Below are 22428 nucleotides of genomic sequence, written 5' to 3'. Positions count from 1 at the left end.
CTTTCATTTTTAAAATGATACCCATTGGCCACTAAAATCGATTACAGTTATTAAAATGTTCTCTTTTTTAAATACAAATACAAAGCTTTTACGGACAGTTTGAGTATTTTAAAATGAAATGTGTTGCTTATTGAAAATGACCTGAAAATAATCTGTACCATCCGCAGGGTATTCATGTTCCCTGCTTATAATTCCTATAAATGCATTGTGCAATTGCTCCCTGTAAAAAAAACACATAAATGACTCTGGCATACATGCTTTTGGCATTGCTTATTATCCAGGAGAACATTATTAGGTGAATGATGCATTCCATTCCATTTTTTTAATCGTTAAGGCTCCCTAAACTGGGATGATGGGTGTGAAAACTCCCAATAAAACAACTTTAAAGCTAAGTAATTACTTGAACTATATAATAATATAGGCATGTTAATGTGTCAAGAGAGAAATCATAAATCTAACAATTAAAGCAGATGAAAATGAGTGACTACTACTAATGCATCTAGAATTTATGTAATTATTTCTTGTTCAAACAAGCTTTCTATGCCACAGTGGGTTGTTTTCATCTCCAAATGTAACCTGCTTACAATTTTGGGAAAGGTTCTGACCACTACATCCTGTAAAAGCCATGTTTATTCCCACAGAGTCAAAAGAAAAAAGATCATTATGTATTCCAGACGTTGAAGTCCTAATCATCCTTGGTTGAGGAGTGTAACATCTGAAATGTGTAACCAATATTTTGCATTTTAACTCTGCTGAAATAAACATTTAGCCTTAATAGGAACCTTCTGAGACCATAATCAATAGTTTTATTGTTTCAGTACTTTTTTGAGAGATGCATACTGCATGGTTCAGGAGTGTCTGGGTGATTTTTTTTATTTTTGCTACAATGGGGTATACAGTTTCTTTGTGCAGATGGTGACTGTTGGGCATTGCATCCCTGTATAGATCACATATTTCAAAATACTGTATATTTTTTAATTTGATAATTAAATTTGTAGGTGCAAAGAACACATACCGCACAAGTTATTACATAAAATAAACTGTAGTATTTATTACATATGTGCAGACATAAAAATGGTAATTCAATAGCAGTCTTTGAACATTGTAAGATACATATAAAATCATGTCAATGTTAACTGCCTCAATGCTACGCAATATAGCAATGCAGAATAAATATCCAATGAAAATCAAGATATTTTCACCTATTTCTGATGAATACATATGTTGCATAACAAACTTCTATGTGTTGTGCCCAATCAATCTCAACGCGTTTCACTGTTTGCTTCTTCTTGAGAACAAGAAACAATATTAGTGTTTAGGCGGTCAGGAACTGGTGGTCATATCCAAGGCCGGTGCAAGGATTTTTGTCTACAGAGATGAACGTGAATTTGAGCTCTGCTGTACAGGAATTGCAAAAGGCTGATACCAGGCCACATTCAAGTACATACGTCACATGCAGGGGCGGACTGACTATTTGGAAACTCAGGCACTGCCAGAGGGCCCGGGGTCAGTAGGGGGTCCCATGAAATGCCCCTGGTACCTTTTTCATAGGCTTTTTTAAATTTGGGCAAGGACACAGGGGCCCCATGATCCCCTATTGCCCGGGGGCCCCATGACTTGTCAGTCTGCCCCTGGTCACATGCATATAATATTTCTACACAAATGTATGATGTATTAATGATTAGAGAGCTGAACTTTTCATTTTTATATTTGTCAGGGGTTGAGCTTTAAAGATCACCATATATGCTATATTTTCCTGTCATTTTTGATAAATGTCATAGGGGTAATATGCTGCTCACTTTGCAAGGAAATGTTCCCCAGATCTTAGTGAATGTGGTGAAACTTTACTTTGCAAATAATACCCAATAACATGCAAAAGACAACAACAGTGGTTTTGCTTGCACTTAATTGGTTGACAGAAGCCAAATGAGATCTCACTCCCTAAGTCTTTAGTAAACCATCATCATAAAAGCTAAAAACTGTGTGTGTGTGTGTGTGTTTTTTTTTGTTGGGTGGGGGCGGGGGCTCATTTATAATTCCATTTTACTTACTTTTTTGCAAAGAATAAAGTAAAAGGAAAATTACTTACTTTTCTCTAGTTGTTAAGAAGTGTAAGCATTATAATATCTCTTTAATATCGCATAATATATTACACATTAACTCCCATGCGCCTGCGTGGGACGTATGTCATCTCTTGCCGGCCAATCAACATGGTTGGAGATTTGAACCTGAAAGAAGACAGAGGGAAGATGGTGGTGCCAGTGATGGACATTGCTTTGCTGGAGTAGAGGCAGAGTTTTGTTTTGTATGAGTTCACCTTTTCAGAAAAAATTAAATGATCTAACTCCCCACACCCTCTCCACCACCCTGGTTCCTGCTCGACTTAGTTCAATGCGTGATGACCTGTCAGTACCCATGCAGTAGGTGATGTGGTCTGGGAATCTAAGACCTCCCTTCTTTCTGTAGGGCTTCTAGGAGAGATCATAGTGATTCTGATTAGTTAGCGCCAGCACAGAGAATCATTCTGATCTGTCCTAGAAGCCCTTCAGGGACAAGGAGAAGAAGAGAGAAGAGCAGGGATTTAAAATCCCTGTTGAAAAAGGGGTGAAGTGTGGTGTCAGAGGCATAGAGCACACAGAGGCAGAGTGGGGTAACTACATTTTAAACATTCCAACAAGGTACAAAACAGGCCCAGTGGGTGAGCACAGCAGTGATTCTATAACTTGGAGGAGTGAAAGTGAGGCCTGGCTTGTCCAACCCAACTGGGAAACTTCTCCAGAGAGGAAGACATAGTCCCTGCACTTTCCCTACTCTTCTGGAACCTTTCCCTGATGCTAAGTGCTGCCACTAACAGGCAGGGAACCTGCCCCTGCCATTCACAAAATATGTGCCATGTCATGGGGCCAGAGGCTTAAATAAGCTCTGCCCTCACCTAATATGGCCACAGTGGTCACAAGGGGCCCAGCTTCTAATCAGACAGCTGCTCCCAAGTGACCATAGGAAACCATAGAGGGACTAACTTGGTTAACAATTAATTATATATAAAGACACCTGCTTCTAATTTAAAGTAAACCATGAAGCTACTGTGAAGTGAAGAAATATATTATCCACTCTTATTGTGAAATTAAAAAAAGGATGTATGAGGCGCTAACACAATTAAATCTCTACATGAATCAAAAATCAATAATGATCATGAACTCCATAAATATGTTCTATGATCCAATAAAATCCATCAACATGCACTATGCTCACCACGCCGTGCGTTTAAATCTTTTGTGCCTTGATAGATAATCTTCTAATAGTGCCACCACAAATCCCCACCTCTGTGAGAAGTGCACACTCACCAACTATTTCACTAAAGGTCAACTAGCACTTTGGGATAATATACTGTGTATCCTCCAAAATGGTCACACCACTCTCCAGTAGATCTTCTATAATCTCCATATATCTCCAATCATCAGTCTAAAGACACCACAACATCAAACCAGAAAAGTAATATAGTGTAGTGTAGTTTTTTATTATAAAAGATGAACAAAGGTAATAAAGTAATAGCACTCACTTGTATTTGTGCCCAGACTCGGCACTAATGTAAACAGCCTTGCAAGTATTAGCACCCCCATAGCTCAAAAGGATCGGCGTGTGTTCCACCAGCAGGAAGTTCGGACTGGACGTGACATCAATCCGAAACAGGAAGTGATGACAGCTGTGGGACCTCGACTAGTCTCACTCACCGCGTCCATGGCTGTCGTCACTTCTGGTTCTGGTTTGCCGTCATGTTCAGCCCAAGCTTCCTGTTGGTGGAATGCAGGCCAATCCTTTGGAGGTACGGTGGGCGAGCCATCCCTTCCAAGAAAACACAGAGATTATTGATAGTGGCTATTGCTGCTGGCAATAATCACATGAAATATCCTACAGGCTGATTGTACCCAAGTTGTACAACAATCAAACCAGCCAAGATTCGAACCATCTATGACTGGCTTTAGTTTACCTTTTTTAAATTTTGTCATTTTTTCTGAAAAGGTGAACCACCCCTCTAGGCAAACACTGAAATAGCAGACATTAGCAGTATCACATCACATATTACATACCACCATCCATGACATTTAACTGCTATTCCAAGTTATTCAATGATATGACTGATCTATTACCAATAGCCACAGCTTGGTAAATGTACCTTTTTTTTATTGTGTCAAAAGTTCAATGAGCATATTGAAGTAATTAGTGTTTCAAATTTGGAGCATTTGTCTAATGACGTTCCTGAGCAGATTAATAGAACAGAATGGTTAGTGTTGAATTGTAAGCTGGTTGCCGAGACCTAATGTGACTAGCAGTGGTCATTTGCTTTGGATTAAAGATTAAGAACAATTGTTTCTCTTGTTTACAATCAAAGCACAATGAGCCATTCTTGTAGAAACTGAAAATCTCCACTGCTATTGGCCTAAAATTTGTAATAACTACAGGCTGCTCACACAAAAGCTTTATTACACTACCAGTCCCCTTATAAGAAAGACAAATGTGTCTACAATGATTCATGCTAACTCCGAGAAACGCGTGGGGTAACATCTCTGGAAGAATGGTGTTTTGCTGGAGATCACTTTAATCTCCATAATGTCATTGGACCCTGTTTGTTTAAGCTGTGAGCCTTTGCTTCAGAAGTCCTAATCCAACTAAGAAACCAAGGCTATCATTTATTCATAATTATTCAACATTGTCAAGTTTCACAGTAAGGATTTACAGTTATCTTTAAGACACGTATAATGGCAGACGAAATCCAGATCTCTGAATGCAATGGAGATAGACTTCCTGAAATACCACAGCTAACCAATATTATAGATCAAATGGATACATTTACAGCATGTGAAACACGTGAGAATAATCCAGTGTGTCCAAGTGAAAGTAAAGAGGGATCTGGTATATGCTTAGAAGAGAAGATTGATTCTTTGGAAATCAAGGAAAACACTGAAAAAGGTAATGAAAAAAAAATGCTGTAGGTTTTTGTGAATTAATTATAAGGTTTATTTTCTAGCATTTCTAGGCAAGTTTGTCACTTGGTCACTTTGAGCTTAGCAACTGTTGTGTTGGTGGTATACTTGGGCAATGTTCTAATTTCAACCATATTTACCTGGCTTTCATTCACAAAAACAATTGAAGATCAAGATGACCTACCACCAATGTTTCTAATTAACATATGACTCAGTTGAATTTGTTGGTGGTAGGTTTCCTCAATCAATCAGGTTAATTGTAGTAGTCAGGCAGACACAAAACATTGTTAAAATTGCTAGAAAAGTGCTAGAAAATTGTTGGTTCTATGGCCAACAAAAAATAACCCAAGTTTCTCATTTAGCTTTCCCGAGTAGGGAAGCAAAATGAGTTCTCTTCAACATGGACACAGACAGTAAAACAAAAGTTTTGACTGGAATTTGACATTAAGGTATTTTGCATATATTAACAGAGGGCTTCCAATGGATAAAAGGTCTACTGTTGAGTTGTAATTTTTCAGCCAAAAGCCTAGTAGAATCATGAAGGGCACTGCAGGGCTTCACATCCATGTGTATGTGAACATAACTAAGACCTTTTAGTATTCCCATACACAATACACAAATGAAAGGCTGTTTTACCTTCCAAAGGAGCTATGGGGTTTATTTACTAAAGCTGGAGAGTACAAAAGCAGGTGCATTCTGCATAGAAACCAATCAGCTTCCAGGTTTTATTGCCAAACTTTAACTGAACAAGCTGAGGTTAGAAGCTGATTGGCTACCATGCGCAGATGCACCAGATTCTGGGTGAGCCAGCTTTTGTAAATCTCCCTCTATATTCCTTTCTATCTCATCATGAGATACATAGCTCTCCAATAAAGCACATCCTTGCTTGGCAGGACATGAGGCATGCTTTTTTTTTTGTTGTATCTAAATAATATTTACTGGTCTTGACTTAATTGGACAGTGAAATCAGAAGCAGCGGACTGATTAGCCCATTGGTCTGTTGCTGTGATCTCTCCTCCTATCAGCACATTCCGTTCCTTGTTAGCACATGAGCACTGCACACACAGCTGATTGTCTCCTTGTGCTGCTTCTTCCTCTTGCACTCTGAGCTCTGATGTACAGGGATGGCAAAAGGCTGATGCCAGGTCAAATTCATGTGCTTACATCATCTCCATGTAAAAAAACCTTTTAATTATGTATAAATAATTACAAAGTTGAATTAATTTGAAGTTTTATATCTGCCTGGAGTTCAGCATTAAAGCTCAGCAAACATTTTTTATTTTCCTACCATTTTGTATTATTTCTTGAAAACATTGTATGATGTTTAGAAAAGTAGAAGATAAAAACAGGGCATATTTTTGCTTTTTCCTTTGAAGTGCATGCATTGAATCAAGTGCGAATTTATAGAGTATATTTACCTACTTGTATAAATATTTTGCAAGGAATACAGTTAGAGAAAAATTAAGGAGAGGGGATGTGCGCTAAAGGAGCAAATAGTCATACAATCAAAACATAAATTGTGATATACACTAAGTCCATCAATTGTCCATAATATAAATAGTGAGAAAAGAACACAGAGGGGTGCCAGACTAAGTGCAGTATATTGACAGTTCCATTTATAAGCAAATTGGGAACTCACTAGTAGACAGATATGATTGGGCATTTAAAAACCATGTAGGAAGGTTTCCGTGGTGGTCCGGTGGGTGGATTGGTCATCCCAGTCAAGACAGGAGCAGCGGTGTGTGTCCAAACGCTGCTGGAACCAGCATGGAACGCAAAGATGGCACGGCACCAGAAGTGATGACATTGAAGAGATGTCACTCCGTACAGGGGGCGGTCCCCTGTACGGAGTGATGTCTCCTCAGCTTCACTCTGGAGGGTGCTGCCACTGGGGTCACAGCCAGTGGTGTATTTAGGTTTTGTGCTTCCCTAGGCAACAAAAAAATTGCTTCCCCGCTCTAGTGCACCCCCACTGTCTCTAGTGCACCATTTGCTGAGCGGAACTTAGTGGTCGACCACATCTTTCTGTGAAGGTGTCAGTTAGTGGTATGAGCGGTGAGAAGGTGTCATTAGTGGTATGAGTGACGAGAAAGTGTCAGTTAGTGGTATGAGCGGTGTGAAGTTGTCAGTTAGTGGTATGAGAGGTGTGAAGGTGTCAGTTCGTGGTAGGAGCGGTGCCTAGTTTTCAGTTAGTAGTATGAGCAGTACCTAGGTGTCAGTTAGTGGTATGAGTGGTGCCTAGGTGTCAGTTAGTGGTATGAGTGGTGCGAAGGTGTCAATTAGTGGTATGAGGGGTGCGAAGGTGTCAGTTAGTGGTATGAGCGGTGCGAAGGTGTCAGTTCGTGGTAGGAGCGGTGCCTAGTTTTCAGTTAGTAGTATGAGCAGTACCTAGGTGTCAGTTAGTGGTATGAGTCGTGCCTAGGTGTCAGTTAGTGGTATGAGTGGTGCGAAGGTGTCAATTAGTGGTATGAGGGGTGCGAAGGTGTCAGTTAGTGGTATGAGCGGTGCGAAGGTGTCAGTTAGTGGTATGAGCGGAGCGAAGGTGTCAATTAGTGGTATGAGGGGTGCGAAGGTGTCAGTTAGTGGTATGAGTGGTGCGAAGGTGTCAGTTAGTGGTAGGAGTGGTGCGAAGGTGTCAGTTAGTGGTAGGAGTGGTGCCTAGGTGTCAGTTAGTGGTATGAGCGGTGTGAAGTTGTCAGTTAGTGGTATGAGAGGTGTGAAGGTGTCAGTTCGTGGTAGGAGCGGTGCCTAGTTTTCAGTTAGTAGTATGAGCAGTACCTAGGTGTCAGTTAGTGGTATGAGTGGTGCCTAGGTGTCAGTTAGTGGTATGAGCGGAGCGAAGGTGTCAATTAGTGGTATGAGGGGTGCGAAGGTGTCAGTTAGTGGTAGGAGTGGTGCCTAGGTGTCAGTTAGTGGTCTGAGCGGTGCGAAGGTGTCAGTTAGTGGTATGAGTCAGTCACCTAGCAGTCTCTGGTCAGTCTCTGTCAGCTCTCCGCCCCCCCCCCCAATAGTATACATGGTATACACAGTAGTAGGATGGAGATCACTCACCAGGGCTGGTGGAGGGGTGGAGACTGAGGGGGGGGGGGAGCCATGTACTGCTGGTATGTATCCTCCTCACAACCACATTTCCTTTCCCTCTTCCATCTCTGTGACAGAGATCCCTGCCTCCCCTGGACACTGCCGTCCTCCGGGATCATCTCTCAGCCCTGGCTCACCACCATCCACTGCAGAGAGCTCAGAGCAGCCTACAGCCGGGGCACGCTGCATGCTGGGAGTTGTAGTCCTTCCCCCGCACAGCCTGTCAAGATTGTAGTTCGCTCCTGTGGAGGCGGCAGGTCAGAGGCAGGGGAAGGACTACAACTCCCAGCATGCAGTGCACCCAGCCAGGCTGTAGGCTGCTCTGAGGGTCGGAGCTCCTGGAGCTCTCAGCAGTGGATGGTGGTGGGGAGCCAGGACTGAGTGATGATCCCGGAGGATGGCAGTGTCCAGGGGGGGCCTGATACTCCCACTCCTCACTGTATTTTTCTGCTGTAGTAAGTGACATCACTGACGTCCCTTCTTCTGAGGCGCGTCGCCACCCCCCTAAAAAGTGCCTCCCTAGGCAAGTGCCTTGTTTTCCTCGTGGCAAATACGCCCCTGGCCACAGCAGTGTGAACCGAGCCTGACAGTTGCAAACAAAGTTGACCCTGAAAAAAAAATATTAGAGGGGAAAATGTCAATGGAAAATACGAACATTTAATAAGGGCATTCACCTGAAATTATTAAAGGAAGTATTGCACTGATTATGCTGTGTTTGTTCATGTTAAAAAAATAATCATAGTATCATCATATTAAATAATTGGGAAAAATAATTTTTATCATCTTGGCTACTTAGTTAACATACTGTATAATAGAAGAAGGTCCAGCCACATGGCTCAATAGGGTTAAAAGTCCATAGAAATTGTATTTGTAATCCATTAGGACATAGAGGGGGAATCCAACACAAAGCTAGGTTGACTCATTTCAGTCCCTTCTTGGGCCTTAATTGTACCCAACTACTTAGTTTGTTGCCTCACTATGATAACCTTTAATAACATAAGAAGTACCAGGATTACAGATCACAGAACTGATTTATGCAGGCAATGATGTGACCTGGATCAGCATCCCGAATTGTATAACTGCAATAACTGCAAACCATTGACAGTTCATGCCAAAATAATTTGTGCCATTTTGAAATTGTGTCATTGTGCAATTTGTTCCTGGTGACTTTAAGGCATTGCATCCACTCTTGTCAGGGCTAGTATTTAAGTATTCTCCTGCTCGTTATGGCGCCGGTCAAAGCATGCAAATATTTTAGTTAAAAAAAATGATAGAATGTGTTAAGGAGGCACACATGCTGTCTACCATAGTTTCCCAGATACTTTTACCTATTGTGATATGAAGTAGCTCAGGAACGACAGTCAGACGGATTGGTAAAAGCAAAACAGCCAAACTAAAATAGCTTTCTTCAGCAAAACAGGTAGCAATCCGAAATTCTGATACAACGAAACTACATAGCAGGCTCACGCCAATCTCTTGGTTGCACACAGGGGTTAGAGTTCCTCCCTGTTAAGGGTGCCAGACTGGCCACAGGGGTTCAGCAACGAGCGTCTCAGTTTGTCGGAGGGCTCACCCTTAACCACAGTTTGGGAGCCTCATCACTCCCCTGGCTGTGTCTTAACCCCTGCATGGAGTCTAAGCGTTTTCGAAGTTCCGGGTCCCTAGTAACAATTTATTAACTCAGAGAGTACTGAAAGTCAGCCGTCTCTAGCCATACTACCCCAGAGCACCTCAACCTGCATGGGTGAGAACCCCTTAGTATTCAGAAATGTGTGCAAAACTGTCCCCCTTAAAGGGAACACAACACAAATTTTGGGATATACACCTGCTGTTTAGAACACATTCCCAGTGTCCTGTACACTATACAGATTAGCAACTACAATAAAGGAGAGATAATTTCAAGTTTCTTGAATCATAGAGAGTCCTCTGACACCTGGCAACATGTCCTGGACATGTTTCTTATGATAGTTCATTTTCCGAATTTAACCACAAATGTCCAGAGGTTGTTTTATCTCTAATTCTGCTGTCCTAGGCCTTTGGCCCACAGTCCTCATTGTAGAAAATACCACCCTGCCGTCCATCTTCCTTTGTATCTGCCCACTCTTTCCCACAGCCAGTTGGGCAATGTTGGGTCCTCTGACACAGCCCCCCATAATGTGATTGTGGGAGCACTGTATTTTCATCCTCCTCTGGAGAGGGGGAAGACCTGGGATTTACAGGCACACTCCCTCATCCATCCAATTTTTTTCTTTTCTTTTTGGCTGATTGGAACTATGAGTGGTTGGAACCATTTAATGTGGTTCCTTTTTTGTTCAAGTATTTTCTTGTTATTTTGTACAAAGTCAAGCTCCTCATGCTCTGTATTATGACCAAACATAATTCATACACATCTATGTTTGTGGAAACAAAATTGACTTCTGTCTCTCAAATTGACGCTATCTCTCAGTATCTTCATAATCCTCCATTAGTATATTATCACTTGGTGCCTTAATTTGATAATAATCATTATTTATCATAGACACAGGGGGAGAATTAATAAAACTGGTGCACTCAGAATCTGATGCAGTTATTCATGGCAGCCAATCAGTTTCTAACTTCAGCATGTTCAATTAAGCTTTCGCAATAAAACCTGGAAGCTGATTGGTTTCTGTGCAGAGCTGAACCAGATTTTTGCACCCTCCAGTTTTAGTAAATAACTCCACATTTACAAATGGTATATTGTCATTTTTAGTTCTTTCTTTGGCCAAATGTTGCAGCCCCTGACATAAATTGTTAAATGCATTCTCACTTAACATTAAAAAAAAAAAAAAAAAGCCCACAGTGTATTTCATAAACACCGGCTGTCAGTAATTCTTAGTTCTTCTCAATCAGTTCAATACTGCTAAAAGAAACAGAATTTGTTGTCCACCTACTGTACTTAAAGGATAAGTTCACCTTTCATAACATATTACATGTTGCATAGATATTCAGGGTGTAACATGTAACATGTTATGAATATGTTCTGGATAAAATTCTCTTGGAAAGTGCAATTTTCCTCGCAAAGTCAACAACCTATTTGCTTTTATTAAATTAACCCCACTGTGTGTCAGTGCAAACAGAAAGTTAGGAACACACTGGATTTCTGGCAGATCAGCAGGTATTGTTCTTTCAGCTTCAAATAGATAAAACAAAGGTAAATGTACACTTATTTGGAAAATGTAACGGGTGTTTAGGGTTTATTGACTAGTTACACATTTTTTATTGAATGTAACAAAACTAATTGGTAATCGTGACAAGGGAGGAAGACAGTTGTTGAATTCTCCAAGAATCCCATGGATTTGTCAGTATGATATATTTCTGTTATATCATTGAAGTGCTCTTGGCCCATCACCTTCCTAACTCTGTCTATGGGATATCTTTTCTGTACAATTTAATTTAGTGCCACCTGTCCCAAACACCATTATCCTATAATTGCTAGTTGTTTTCAATAGTAGAGTGCATTGTGTGCTATTTGATGCTTACAACATTACAGGTCACCAAACATATTAGGCACTGAGGTGTCCAGCACCACTAATTTATCCAGCATTTAGGCATGGGTTAATGTATTTCCCCCTTAAAGAAGGTTTCCTCTTTAAGTCCTCCCAGGAAGGAGAATGATTTCATTTCCTTCCTGGCAGGATCTTATATATACTTAGAGTGAATTTAGCTGGCAGAATCTTGGATGGATGATGGTAAGAGAAGAGCCAAAAGAGAGAGATGGTTTAACAATATAATCTGTTCTCATTACCCCCCTGAGATTGGCATCCCAGCTACTAGGCACAGAATGTAGACTTTCATAAAGGGAGAATCTCCATGTAGCACTACCCCTAAGTAGTCACTGAGTTTTGGCCCCCCCCTACAGCTCTGCACAGCTAGTCAACAGGCTTTTTCTTACACACAATGCACTCAGAGTCAGCAAATAGTCCTCGAGCTTGTTTTTGTGATTTTATTAAGGGGCTGATAACTTGGATTGGGTTGAGGGGTGTATGGAATACCCAAGGGAACTGCAAACTTGAAGACAAAGTCCTAAGCAACTATGTACAGATATTAACAAAATAGCCTCTCATCTGAGATCATTCCAGCTTTCTGATGTATATCCTCAGACCCCAGATGAATCTTACTCTTCACCAAGCTGTACGGAGGGTATTCCCTGGGTAAGGGGACCCAGAAACTACCAATTTAACGTAGCAGCCCTGGATGAGAAGCTAGTTGGGTTTTACACCTGACTGCCCTCTCTCCTTATGTGGCCCAGGGGGTGTAAGAGTACTCACACTGTCTTTCCTGATAGCTTAATGGGTAGGTGGCTGCCTTCAGACCTTTTGCTAGGCTGGCTTCTTCCCTGCTGTTCAGGATGTTACTCCTAGAAGACAGTGGCACATTGGATATCCTTTGCTCCAGCACCTGCCTGTAGGTAGGCCCTCTCCCTGGGGCCCCCTCCCAGGCTCGGAACTCCAGTTCCTCACTCCATCTTCCATCTAACACTCTGCCCCTGCTGCCCAGGCTCTGCCATTTTTGAGAGATGCCCAGCCTTCTGCCAGGGGATTGGCCAAGATCCTTCAAACATGCAGATCTGTGCCTTCTTCCCTCCTCCACCTCTCTTCCAGAAAGTTATCTAAATTTCTGGAAGAGTGGAAGGGCTCCAGAAGCCCTGCCCTATTAGAGCCTCCCAGCCTGTCCTGAGGTGAACTCCTGCCTCACTCAGGCTGACTCATCCCAGGCTGATACTCAGCCTCTACCTACAAAAATAAAACAATAAACTCTCTCTGGCTAAACTAGAGAGCATTACATGTATATTGCTGATTGAGAATTCATTGAATTTAACTACTTAAAAAAATTGAGTTAGACCAAGCCTGTGGCTGCTTACTTGGTACCTTTACTGCAGTGAAGTGGGATAGCGCCCTGTTAAGCATATGTTAGACAATGCGTCTCATGAGAAACACACATTGAGAAGAAGGATCCCAGTGGAACCAACTCTGTGCAAACCTGGTCAGGTTAGGGGATGGTGGTGGATAGGGGAGTACGAGATCTTTCCTGTAACCACGTGTAAGATATCAGACCTGATGCAAGAAGTGTCCCCAGCTGGAAGAGTGTTGATGCTACAGATGACCAGGAGCATGGTGAATGGGTGTACAGGGGCAGACCATGTTTTAGACACACCATATATGCATGTGTGTGGATGTAATGGAGTACCAAGAGGGATGTAGACTGTGTGGATCCTTTGAGGCAGGCCTTAGTCTGCTCTTTTTGGGGCCAGCCCCAGAAGAGTGTGGGGTACTCAATCATGCATTGGACCCTGCCCACATGAACATCACTTAGCCCTGTGGTTGTCTACCACTGCTGGCAGTGTCCAAATCAGTTTATTATATAGGAGAGAATATTTAAAAAACAATCCTCTATTGTAGCACTACCCCCTTAGGAGTCGCTAGAAAATTTGGGTCCCCTTACGGTCCTGCACAGCCAGGCATCACACATTTCCACAATAGCTTGTAGCCAAAGTCAGAAATCAGTCCTTGAGCTTTTGGTTTTGTTGTTTGTTGAAGGGATTTAGCTTGGATATGGTTAGAGGTGTACAGGATTCCCAAGGGTACCGATCATCTGAGGACAGCTTCCTGGAACTATGTACAAACTTTTTCTATGTACGAACCTTTTCTGCAGTACAGTCTTTGTTGGAGAGCTAGCAAGCATCTCCTTAGTGTACCACCCTAGACTCTAGATGAACTTCTCCTCTTCACCTAGCTATATGGAGGTATCCCTTTCTCTTTAAGGAGGTGAACAGTCATAAGTAGGGGGCTAATCTGATTTCACACCAGAGTGCACCTTCCCCTATCTGCCCAGGGGGTGTAGGTGTACTCACTCAGATCCTCTCCTGTACAGCTTGAGGGTAGGCTGCTGCTCTAGGCAGGGGGGAGTCTCAGAGGGCTAAGTCTGCATAGACTTCCAGCTCCTGACCAAAATTTTACCCCTCTGACTATTACACCTGAGCTGCTAGTCAGCACCTTTCTAACCATTAGGATCTAGCCAACTATAGCTGACTAGGAGGATGGTACACTATTGTTGTCTTATTTATTATGGACATTAGCAGCCACCCTAGCCAGTCCACTGGATTATTGATGGGCCCCCTTTTTGCTTTTTTTATCTCTACCCATGACAGTTCAGAACTTATGTAGGATGATGTTGACAAATACAGTTAAAGTATATGTTCCCTTTATCCATGCAGGGCAAAGGAAATGGTTCACTTAGCTCCCCTTATCCCCAACAACATATACTAACCTCTCCTGACATCCACTCTGATCTGTTCATTCACTGTGAGTGATTGATATACCCAGTACTCCTGGGCATGGGTAAATACGTGACTCATGCTCCCTATCCAATGTGACAGTGCTGGGTACCATTGGCTTTGACAGCATGCTGCCATATGGTGTCGGGAAAGGAATCCATAGACCTGTGCAATCTCCAACACGTTAGTTTGGAGTATACCCTGGGCTTTCTTTCTTTGGTTCCAATGGCTATGCAGATCAGCACAGGAGCAAGGAAAGCACAATTTCAGACAAAAACATCTTTACATGTCCTTGTTGCTGATTTTCTACCTTCACCGAATATGTCATCCATCTTCTGGTTCCCTGAGTAGTTGCTCTGAAATAGTTAATTCATTTTCAAATCAAACTGTTAATTCTCTTTGGTTTCCTGTTTGTAAGACCAGTGGCTGCTATGCCTCCTATTCCCCCAATCACTGGTCTTGTCACATCCCTTCTGTAGTTCTTTCTCCAGGAAGCAGTGATGTAATTCAGCCCCACTTGCAGTGGTGGGCAGAGTGAGACACTGACGCATTCAACATTTACAGGGCTAGTGTAACTGCCCACATTCACTACTATTCCCTTTGGTTGATGGGAACTATAGTTTCGTTTTAATGCAGAGAGAGATAAGAGAGGATATGACGTAATCCCAGCTGTTACACCTCCTATTGGCAGAGCAGATGCTGCTATCTTTTGAATTACAGAGATGACATCAGGAAAATTCAATTAGACTTTTCTCCTAAATAGTAAGGATATTCAAAATTGTATCAACTGTTTAATGTTTTGTGTAGGAGGGTGTACTAATGGGTGATCTTTTTGACTATCCCAGAATTCTTTTTTAAGTAAACTTTTTACTTTGCCTGCAAAGTTCAACTTAAGCAAGAAATTGTACAATTTGATAATATCCTAAAATTAACTGATAGCACCACTATATTGGATACTAGCAAAATGGCAATCTAAAGTGGCCAGCTAAAGCAGAGGTAAACCCTCCCATCAACATCAGAAATCCACAAATAATCCACTCTTCTTTTGCCAATAACTACACTGGCATGTACAAGTAGACATATTGTATTTTAAATTTTTTTGGAGTGCATAACCACAGTCGGAGAAAATTTTGGCTCAGATTTAGTACTTCTCTTCCTGAAATGTGTCACACCACGCCACTAACTTCACACCGAGTCCCCTTTAGGTTTGCAACAGTGTTGCCCTCATGAAGAAGGGAAGGGACTGGCATAATGTTGCTGAATGCAGTGAATCTCGGTACCACCAGTGTGCCGAGAATGATGCATCTGCTGCCTGGTACCTTTGTTGGGCTTGCTTACTATCTGCAAAAGTAAGTAATATAAGCTTTCTGATGGTGGAAATTGAGTTTAATTCTGTGTTATTAAATCTAGTGTGCACTAATGCCAGATAATATTATACAGAATATCGATAGGGATGTATGGTGGTCATCCAACCAATGGCTACCTTTAGAGTACAAGGAACCCATGTAATTTAATATACTGATTGTTCTAAACTCTAAAGTACTGCACTTACGTTTTCATTTTTTGCAGAGCATCAGGCAGAACAAGACACAGCTGCTGAACAAGATTCTGGAAGGTTAACCAGCCATAATACCCACTCTGAGGAGCACAACAATGGAGAAGATTGTCAGACCACATTAGGTAAAAACAGAACTTTTAAAGTTTCTGTCTTATAGCATAATGATATTTTTTAACTGGCTATAGATCTATTTGCTTCACTCCATGTGTTATTAACACCACAAGCCAAAATCAGGAAATTGTGGAGCTGAATTATCTGATTAGATATGCTGAATGTAATATGTAATTTGCATTATGAGTCACTGTTATTGGATGTAGTTAAAGCCCTATTTCATTCAAATCTGTTTCTTTTTTGATAGAGCAGAGCAGAGGAGGTCAGAACACCTGTCAGTATTTATTGCTGTCAGGGTTCCAATGGGGAGATTACTCCTCACGTCCTGATCCTATGCAGGGCCAGAAGTAAAAAGTGACAGGAAATTTCTCCAATACTGAAAGTGACAGCAAAAAACATTCTTTACAGAGAGGGTAGAGTCCAAAACACTGGTGGTCAATTTTCTTGATATGGAGGTCTTCAAATGGCACATCACCAAAGAATTGCACATAAAAAGACTATGGGCATGATACAAGAGATGGTCAGAGACTATGGGCATGACACAAGAGATGGTCAGAGACCATGGGCATGATAAGAGATGGTCAGAGACTATGGGCATGACACAAGAGATGGTCAGAGACCATGGGCATGACACAAGAGATTGTTAGAGACTGTGAACATGCTGCAGAAGAGTGTCAAAGACTGTGGACATACTGTAGATGTTGTTTGAGATGGGGGGTATGCTTCAGGAGACCATTATAGACTGGAGACATATTACAAGAGACTGCAAGAAATCACTACAGGGAAATAGAGAAACACAGATTACTGTTTGCAAGGGCCCCAAGTGCCACACACAAAGTGACAACGGGCTGCATGTAGACCCTGGGCCGCAGGTTGGACACCAGGATCTAAAACCTTTGTGAGGTTTTCATTGCTGTCTGTGCCTTCCTGTTACTGGTGCAACAGGGTAAGACGTCAGGAGAAATCTCCCGATAAAGTCAAAGTTCCAATTTCCCCACTATTTACAAAGCTAAAAACAAAAATCATCTGGAGTTGGTCTATCTACCTATCAGTCTATTTTTCTGTGCATATAAGGGCAATTTTGAGTACAGCTTGCTCATCTAGTATCTGTCAGTCAATTTTGGAAGGTTGCTGAAGCTCAATGACAATACGGTGAATGAAGAAAACAAGTTAACAAATTTTTACTCAGCAAATGAAGAATCTGGCACACGGTTCTAATTTTACTGGTCCTAATTTCCACTAGAATATTGGATCAGTAAAAATATAAGCCTATATGAGATGATTTTATTTCAACCAATGATGGTTAAAATATGCATCCAATAATTATACCAGGAAAAGTGGCCCATCTGCCTTTAGATCAGAACCACTTTGCTGGTTACTACACAAGCCCCCTCCCCACTTGGGATTATATACAATTGAAAAATAACAGCAGGACACCAAAGAGCTAAATAGTGTGATCATCCCATCCAGGGGTGAAAGATTAAATCAATCCACAACGAATTTCGTAGGGTGCCCTGCTTTTTCAGGAGGATATTTAATCTGTTGGTAGCTGTAATTTACTTATGCTTTTCGTATGATAAGTGTTTGTATGTGGGATCCAGGGGATCTAGTGACTGAACCGGTCCACCACAGGAGAAACAAACTGAGCAGCAGGGGACAGGTACCCATATACCGTACATGCTTCCAGATGTAGGGGTTAATCAGGTCAACACTGGAGATTGAGATGTACTCCAGATACTGGCTCTCTTCTCTGCTGACCATAAACATAGATTGGGGCAAACCCCACCAAGGCATAGTTGCAGTATGTAACAACCCCCATTTCAATAGTTTTACCTCCACTTTCCTATTACAGCAGTTGTGCAGGATTTCTAAAGATGACCATGCAGTCCAATAGGCACCAGAGTTACTGTAAACCCAGTGTACACTGTATTCAGCATTCAGTAACTGACCTGGCCTGACATACCCCCTACCTCCCCATCCTTCAATCACAAAACATGTCAGCTATACAGGTCTATAAAGGGTTAGAATTGTATGAAATAAAGTTTCAATTTTCCAGTCTTCGCTAGAGAAAAAAATGTTATTGGTTGCTACTGGCCTCACTTTCGCTCAAGATTTATTATGCGGTCTCAATAATATTGTGCTTTATTAATATACCGTATCACGTACTTTGCTTTTATTTAACAGTAACGCTATACACTTTTACAGAGGTGGAAGGTGTCAATGTCCCACCACATGACTCTCCAGGTCAGGAAGAAACCACCAAACCAGAAGAGCAAGAGGAAAACAAAGCAGAAGCACAAGATATCTTTATGTACAAGCAGGCCAAAACCCTTTCAGAAACTAGGGAAGAAGAGATGCTGACTGAGACAGAGGAAGAAAACACATCCATTGAAACTGACAATGATAATGGACAAGGGTCATGTGATGAACAAGAAAATAGACCCAGGCCAATCTTCTCGGTCAGTCCAAGTGGCAGCCTTCTTGAATCCAACTCAGATCAGCAAGAACCTGGAAACCGGCCAGACATCTCCAGGAATAATTATTCCAGATACGACACCGTATCATATCGGAAGATCCGCAAAGGAAACACAAAACAAAGGATAGATGAATTTGAATCTATGATGAATTAAGTATTGCCAACGCTGCTTTGATTATTTCCTGTTCATGTATGCAATGTGTTGACTAATCATTTCCTCTATGATTTCCTCTGTATAAAGAAAGCAGAATAACCCACTTTCCAGTAGTTATCCTCACATAATATCTTAATGTTTTTCTGGTATACATTGCTATATCTTATTTAAAAAGATTGTGTGGAAAATATATATTCTGATGGAAGAGTTCCCATAGTTAGGAAAAATTTGGAAAATAAAAATGTATAAAATACAAATGGAATAATACACTTGTATTCCCACTGGTATCTGATACTTTATGTATAAAGGGATATAGAATTCTATTAATACTGACATTATTTAGCACAGAAGTATTCAAAGAGTTAGAAAAAAAAGTTCTAAAAGCCTGAAATGTAAACTTTTAATCTTAGTCCCTTGGTATAAGCCTTGTGCTTGCTTACAACTATAGATATCAGATCAATGATGGGCAGTTGGGCACCCAATGAGATCTGGAAGTTCCTGAATGCTGCTGTTGACTGCTCAGTAGGGTTGAATGTCGTTTTATCTTTTTATTATCTTTTTTATGTCTTAAAGTGGAATTCCAGGCATGGACCAATGTAACTATATATACCATACCTGGCTGATGCCCTTAACAGCTGGAAATCACTGAAATGAACATTGCTAATCAAGTGATCGCCAGTTGCTTCTGGGTCCTGTACTGTCTGGCCTGCTGCATTCTGAATACAGGAGGTTGGCCACTTGGTATGGGCTACATTCAGAGAATGCTTTATATTTTCTCTCTCTGATTGGAGGAGGTGGAGAGGTGAGGTGGTGAGTTCATGCTCTCCATCTTGGTGGATCCCTTTGAGAATGTGCGTGCGCACGAAACGCGTCAGAGAGGATCCTACGTGCTGACATCACGCTGCCGCGTCCACGTGATGGTCCGGCGGCCATCTTTGTAAGTGCTTTTTATCCATTGATGATTTTATGCTCCATGTGGTTGCTATCTTTTTAATAAAACCTACTACACTATATGATACCGTCTCCGGGCTCGGTCTATGAGCTTGCCCTCTAGGAGGAATCCCTTTCTTTGGTTCACCATGGGCTGGAGATGGAGACTTGGCTACTCTACTTTTGATTGTTCATTTGGTGTATCACTGGCTTCTGGAGAGATCCCACCTTCAACCGGGTCACCTGCAGGAGGAACAAGCAGGGACACCCCTTAGTGTCATTCTGCTCTGGGCTTGCTTGCTACTTACTTCTGGTGAGTGCATTATGGTGGAGATGCAGTGCGGAAGTCACTACATTTTGTTGATTTGATCACATCACTATTTTTGGGACTATTATGATATTTAGAGGACTTATTTATTTTCATTTGTTATTTGGTATACCGTCCATTTTGTTTCTTCATTGAAGTATTCACTATTCTCTATTTCTTTTTTATGATGTTTCCTTTCTCTTTTACTATCACACTGGTCATCATTGATTATAACACACATTTTTATTAGCGCTGCACATTGATATTATAATGCCCTGTAAAACACACTTGCAGGCTGGGGGCAGTAAAACCCCCCGGTTGAATCACATTTCTACTGCCGCACAATGTCTCCCTCTTTACTTGAAAAGACAGCAGCCGGGGGGTGTACACATGACACAGCCGTGATGCTTTGTGACAGGAGTAATACTGTACCTCCATCATGTTCAGCGGGCACCACTGCCCGCAGAACATGACCCATTTAGGTGAATGGGCTGCTCTGCATCTGCCCTGCAACTGTGTGCCACATGGTGCAGCACTTTGGGGGTTAACACAACTGGTGATGATGCGACATATCGCTTCCTTACCACCTGTCAAACTCCTATGAAAAGCAATCCAGATGGGGACCACATTTAGGAGGAGGAGCAGTCCGTACTGCACATGTGTACAAGCCCTATGAAAGGCTGAAAAGCTGGTACTTGGCAGTTTGTATCAGTTGCAAATTGCCCCGAGTCAGCCTCTCACTGAGTTCTAGAGGCTCCAGGCAGCGGGGACTGGACGGTGCACCTGTACTTCCACCCGCACGAAACACCAGAATCTCATACACTGGGGCTAAAAGCCCAATATGTAGAAAGCCACAAATGGAGAATTATTATAACTGCACAGTCCTAGTCTTTGTCAAAACCTGACTCTTCCGCTTAAATATTGGGGTCACAGGGTCACTTGAAGTATAACCTTTACTGCCATATCTACTGTCTGACCTTACATACTGTCTACCAGCTCCAGAAAGTGCATAAAACAGTGTCAGATAACAAACCCCTAGAACTGCCTACATTTCTGTGTTCATTGGACTTCGCTATTTGATACATGTATACAGTTTCATTTGGAACACAGTGGACCATATTTGCCGAAAGGTAAAGCAATGAGAACTAAACTGAAGTGCAGCCATGATTACTTCAATGTGGTATCAAACCAAAAACACCCGGTGATCTGGTCAATAACACATCTCCTGTATTAAAGTGCCTTCACTCTGGATGAAGGTGAGCAGGGGGCACAGCCAACAGCAGGAAATTCAGTGTATTCAGTGTATGCAACGCTCAATATTTGAAGTAAAACTAAAGGCAAAACTTTTTTTTTAATTTTGGATACAGTGAGGGAGGGTTATAACCTGTCAGCTTTTTTCTTTGCCAACTGTGTCCAGTTGGGGAGATTTCCCTTCACTTCCTGTCCCATAGCCAAAGCGTGAAGTGAAAAGAAGTGAAGGAATTCCCGGTTGTCACCAGATCTAGTGTCCTGTTGGAAGATTTCCCCTCTATTCCTTTTCTGGTGACAACTCAAAATGTGGGATTTTTTTTTACTTTAAAACTCAGTAACAACAGCAAACAGGACATACAGTGAGGGTGAATCTTACTAATGGGGACACAGATGGCAAAACAAATCTGACAGATGTTCTAGTTGCTCTACACTCTGTCCAAATTAAAAAAAAAAAGAAGTTTTGCCTTACTTATATTTTAAATTCTGTCCTCTACGTCTCAAAAGTATGTACAATTTCTCTTGAATACTTTTTTACTGTTTTCAGTGAAAAATTATTGGAAGTACAATATGTTGCTGATGTCTGCATAACTGTCTCAGTTGGCTGTGCAAGATTACAGACATAAGAGTTGCAAATGCACAGTCAGGGGCAAAAATTTTGGCACCCCTGCATTTCTGTCAGATAATGCACCACTTCACCCAGAAAATAGTTGCAATTACCGTATTTTTCGCTCTATAAGACGCACCTGACCATAAGACGCACCTAGATTTTAGAGGCGAAAAACAAGAAAAAAAAATATTCTGAACCAATGGACCGCAGACACAGTACAGGGGATGACCAGAGACTGCGGACATACTACAGGAGATGACCAGAGACTGCGGACACAGTACAGGGGATGACCAGAGACTGCGGACACAGTGCAGGAGATGACCAGAGACTGCGGACACAGTACAGGAGATGACCAGAGACTGCAGACAGTACAGGGGATGACCAGAGACTGCTGACACAGTACAGGAGATGACCAGAGACTGCAGACAGTGCAGGGAATGACCAGAGACTGCGGACACAGTACAGGAGATGACCAGAGACTGCGGACACAGTACAGGAGATGACCAGAGACTGCGGACACAGCACAGGAGGTGACCAGAGACTGCGGACACAGCACAGGAGATGACCAGAGACTGCGGACACAGTACAGGAGATGACCAGAGACTGCAGACACAGTACAGGAGATGACCAGAGACTGCGGACACAGTACAGGAGATGACCAGAGACTGCAGACAGT

At 41.9% G+C, this 22428-nt stretch overlaps 1 protein-coding gene across 2 annotated transcripts; it reads left to right on the top strand.

The window, feature by feature from the left end:
* The first annotated feature begins 4482 nt into the window (after positions 1-4482).
* ERMN (ermin) lies at positions 4483-19670 on the top strand. Of its 2 annotated transcripts, none has more exons than XM_089659709.1 (3): positions 4483-4968; positions 15928-16038; positions 18212-19670. In XM_089659709.1, the coding sequence occupies exons 1-3, from the start codon at positions 4758-4760 to the stop codon at positions 18655-18657; spliced, it is 768 nt and encodes a 255-aa protein (XP_089515835.1). In that variant the 5' UTR covers positions 4483-4757; the 3' UTR covers positions 18658-19670. The 2 variants fall into 2 exon arrangements, with proteins under 2 accessions (XP_089515835.1, XP_089515844.1); XM_089659718.1 differs by having other exon boundaries at positions 4485-4968; positions 18233-19670.
* Positions 19671-22428: the final 2758 nt, after the last annotated feature.

The sequence above is a fragment of the Staurois parvus genome, unplaced genomic scaffold (genome assembly GCF_062004578.1).
Source record: "Staurois parvus isolate SC_StPar_1 unplaced genomic scaffold, SC_StPar_1.0 ptg000031l, whole genome shotgun sequence".
Classification (NCBI taxonomy): Eukaryota; Metazoa; Chordata; class Amphibia; order Anura; family Ranidae; genus Staurois; species Staurois parvus.
This window is presented reverse-complemented; position numbering and strand designations above follow the sequence as displayed.

Bases quoted from the DNA above. Each gene is read 5' to 3' on its own strand.
- ERMN (XM_089659709.1), top strand. From the start codon at position 4,758: ATGGCAGACGAAATCCAGATCTCTGAATGCAATGGAGATAGACTTCCT. The intron at 4,969-15,927 runs GTAATGAAAAAA...CATTTTTTGCAG, and splicing joins CAAGGAAAACACTGAAAAAG to AGCATCAGGCAGAACAAGAC. The intron at 16,039-18,211 runs GTAAAAACAGAA...TTTATTTAACAG, and splicing joins AGATTGTCAGACCACATTAG to TAACGCTATACACTTTTACA.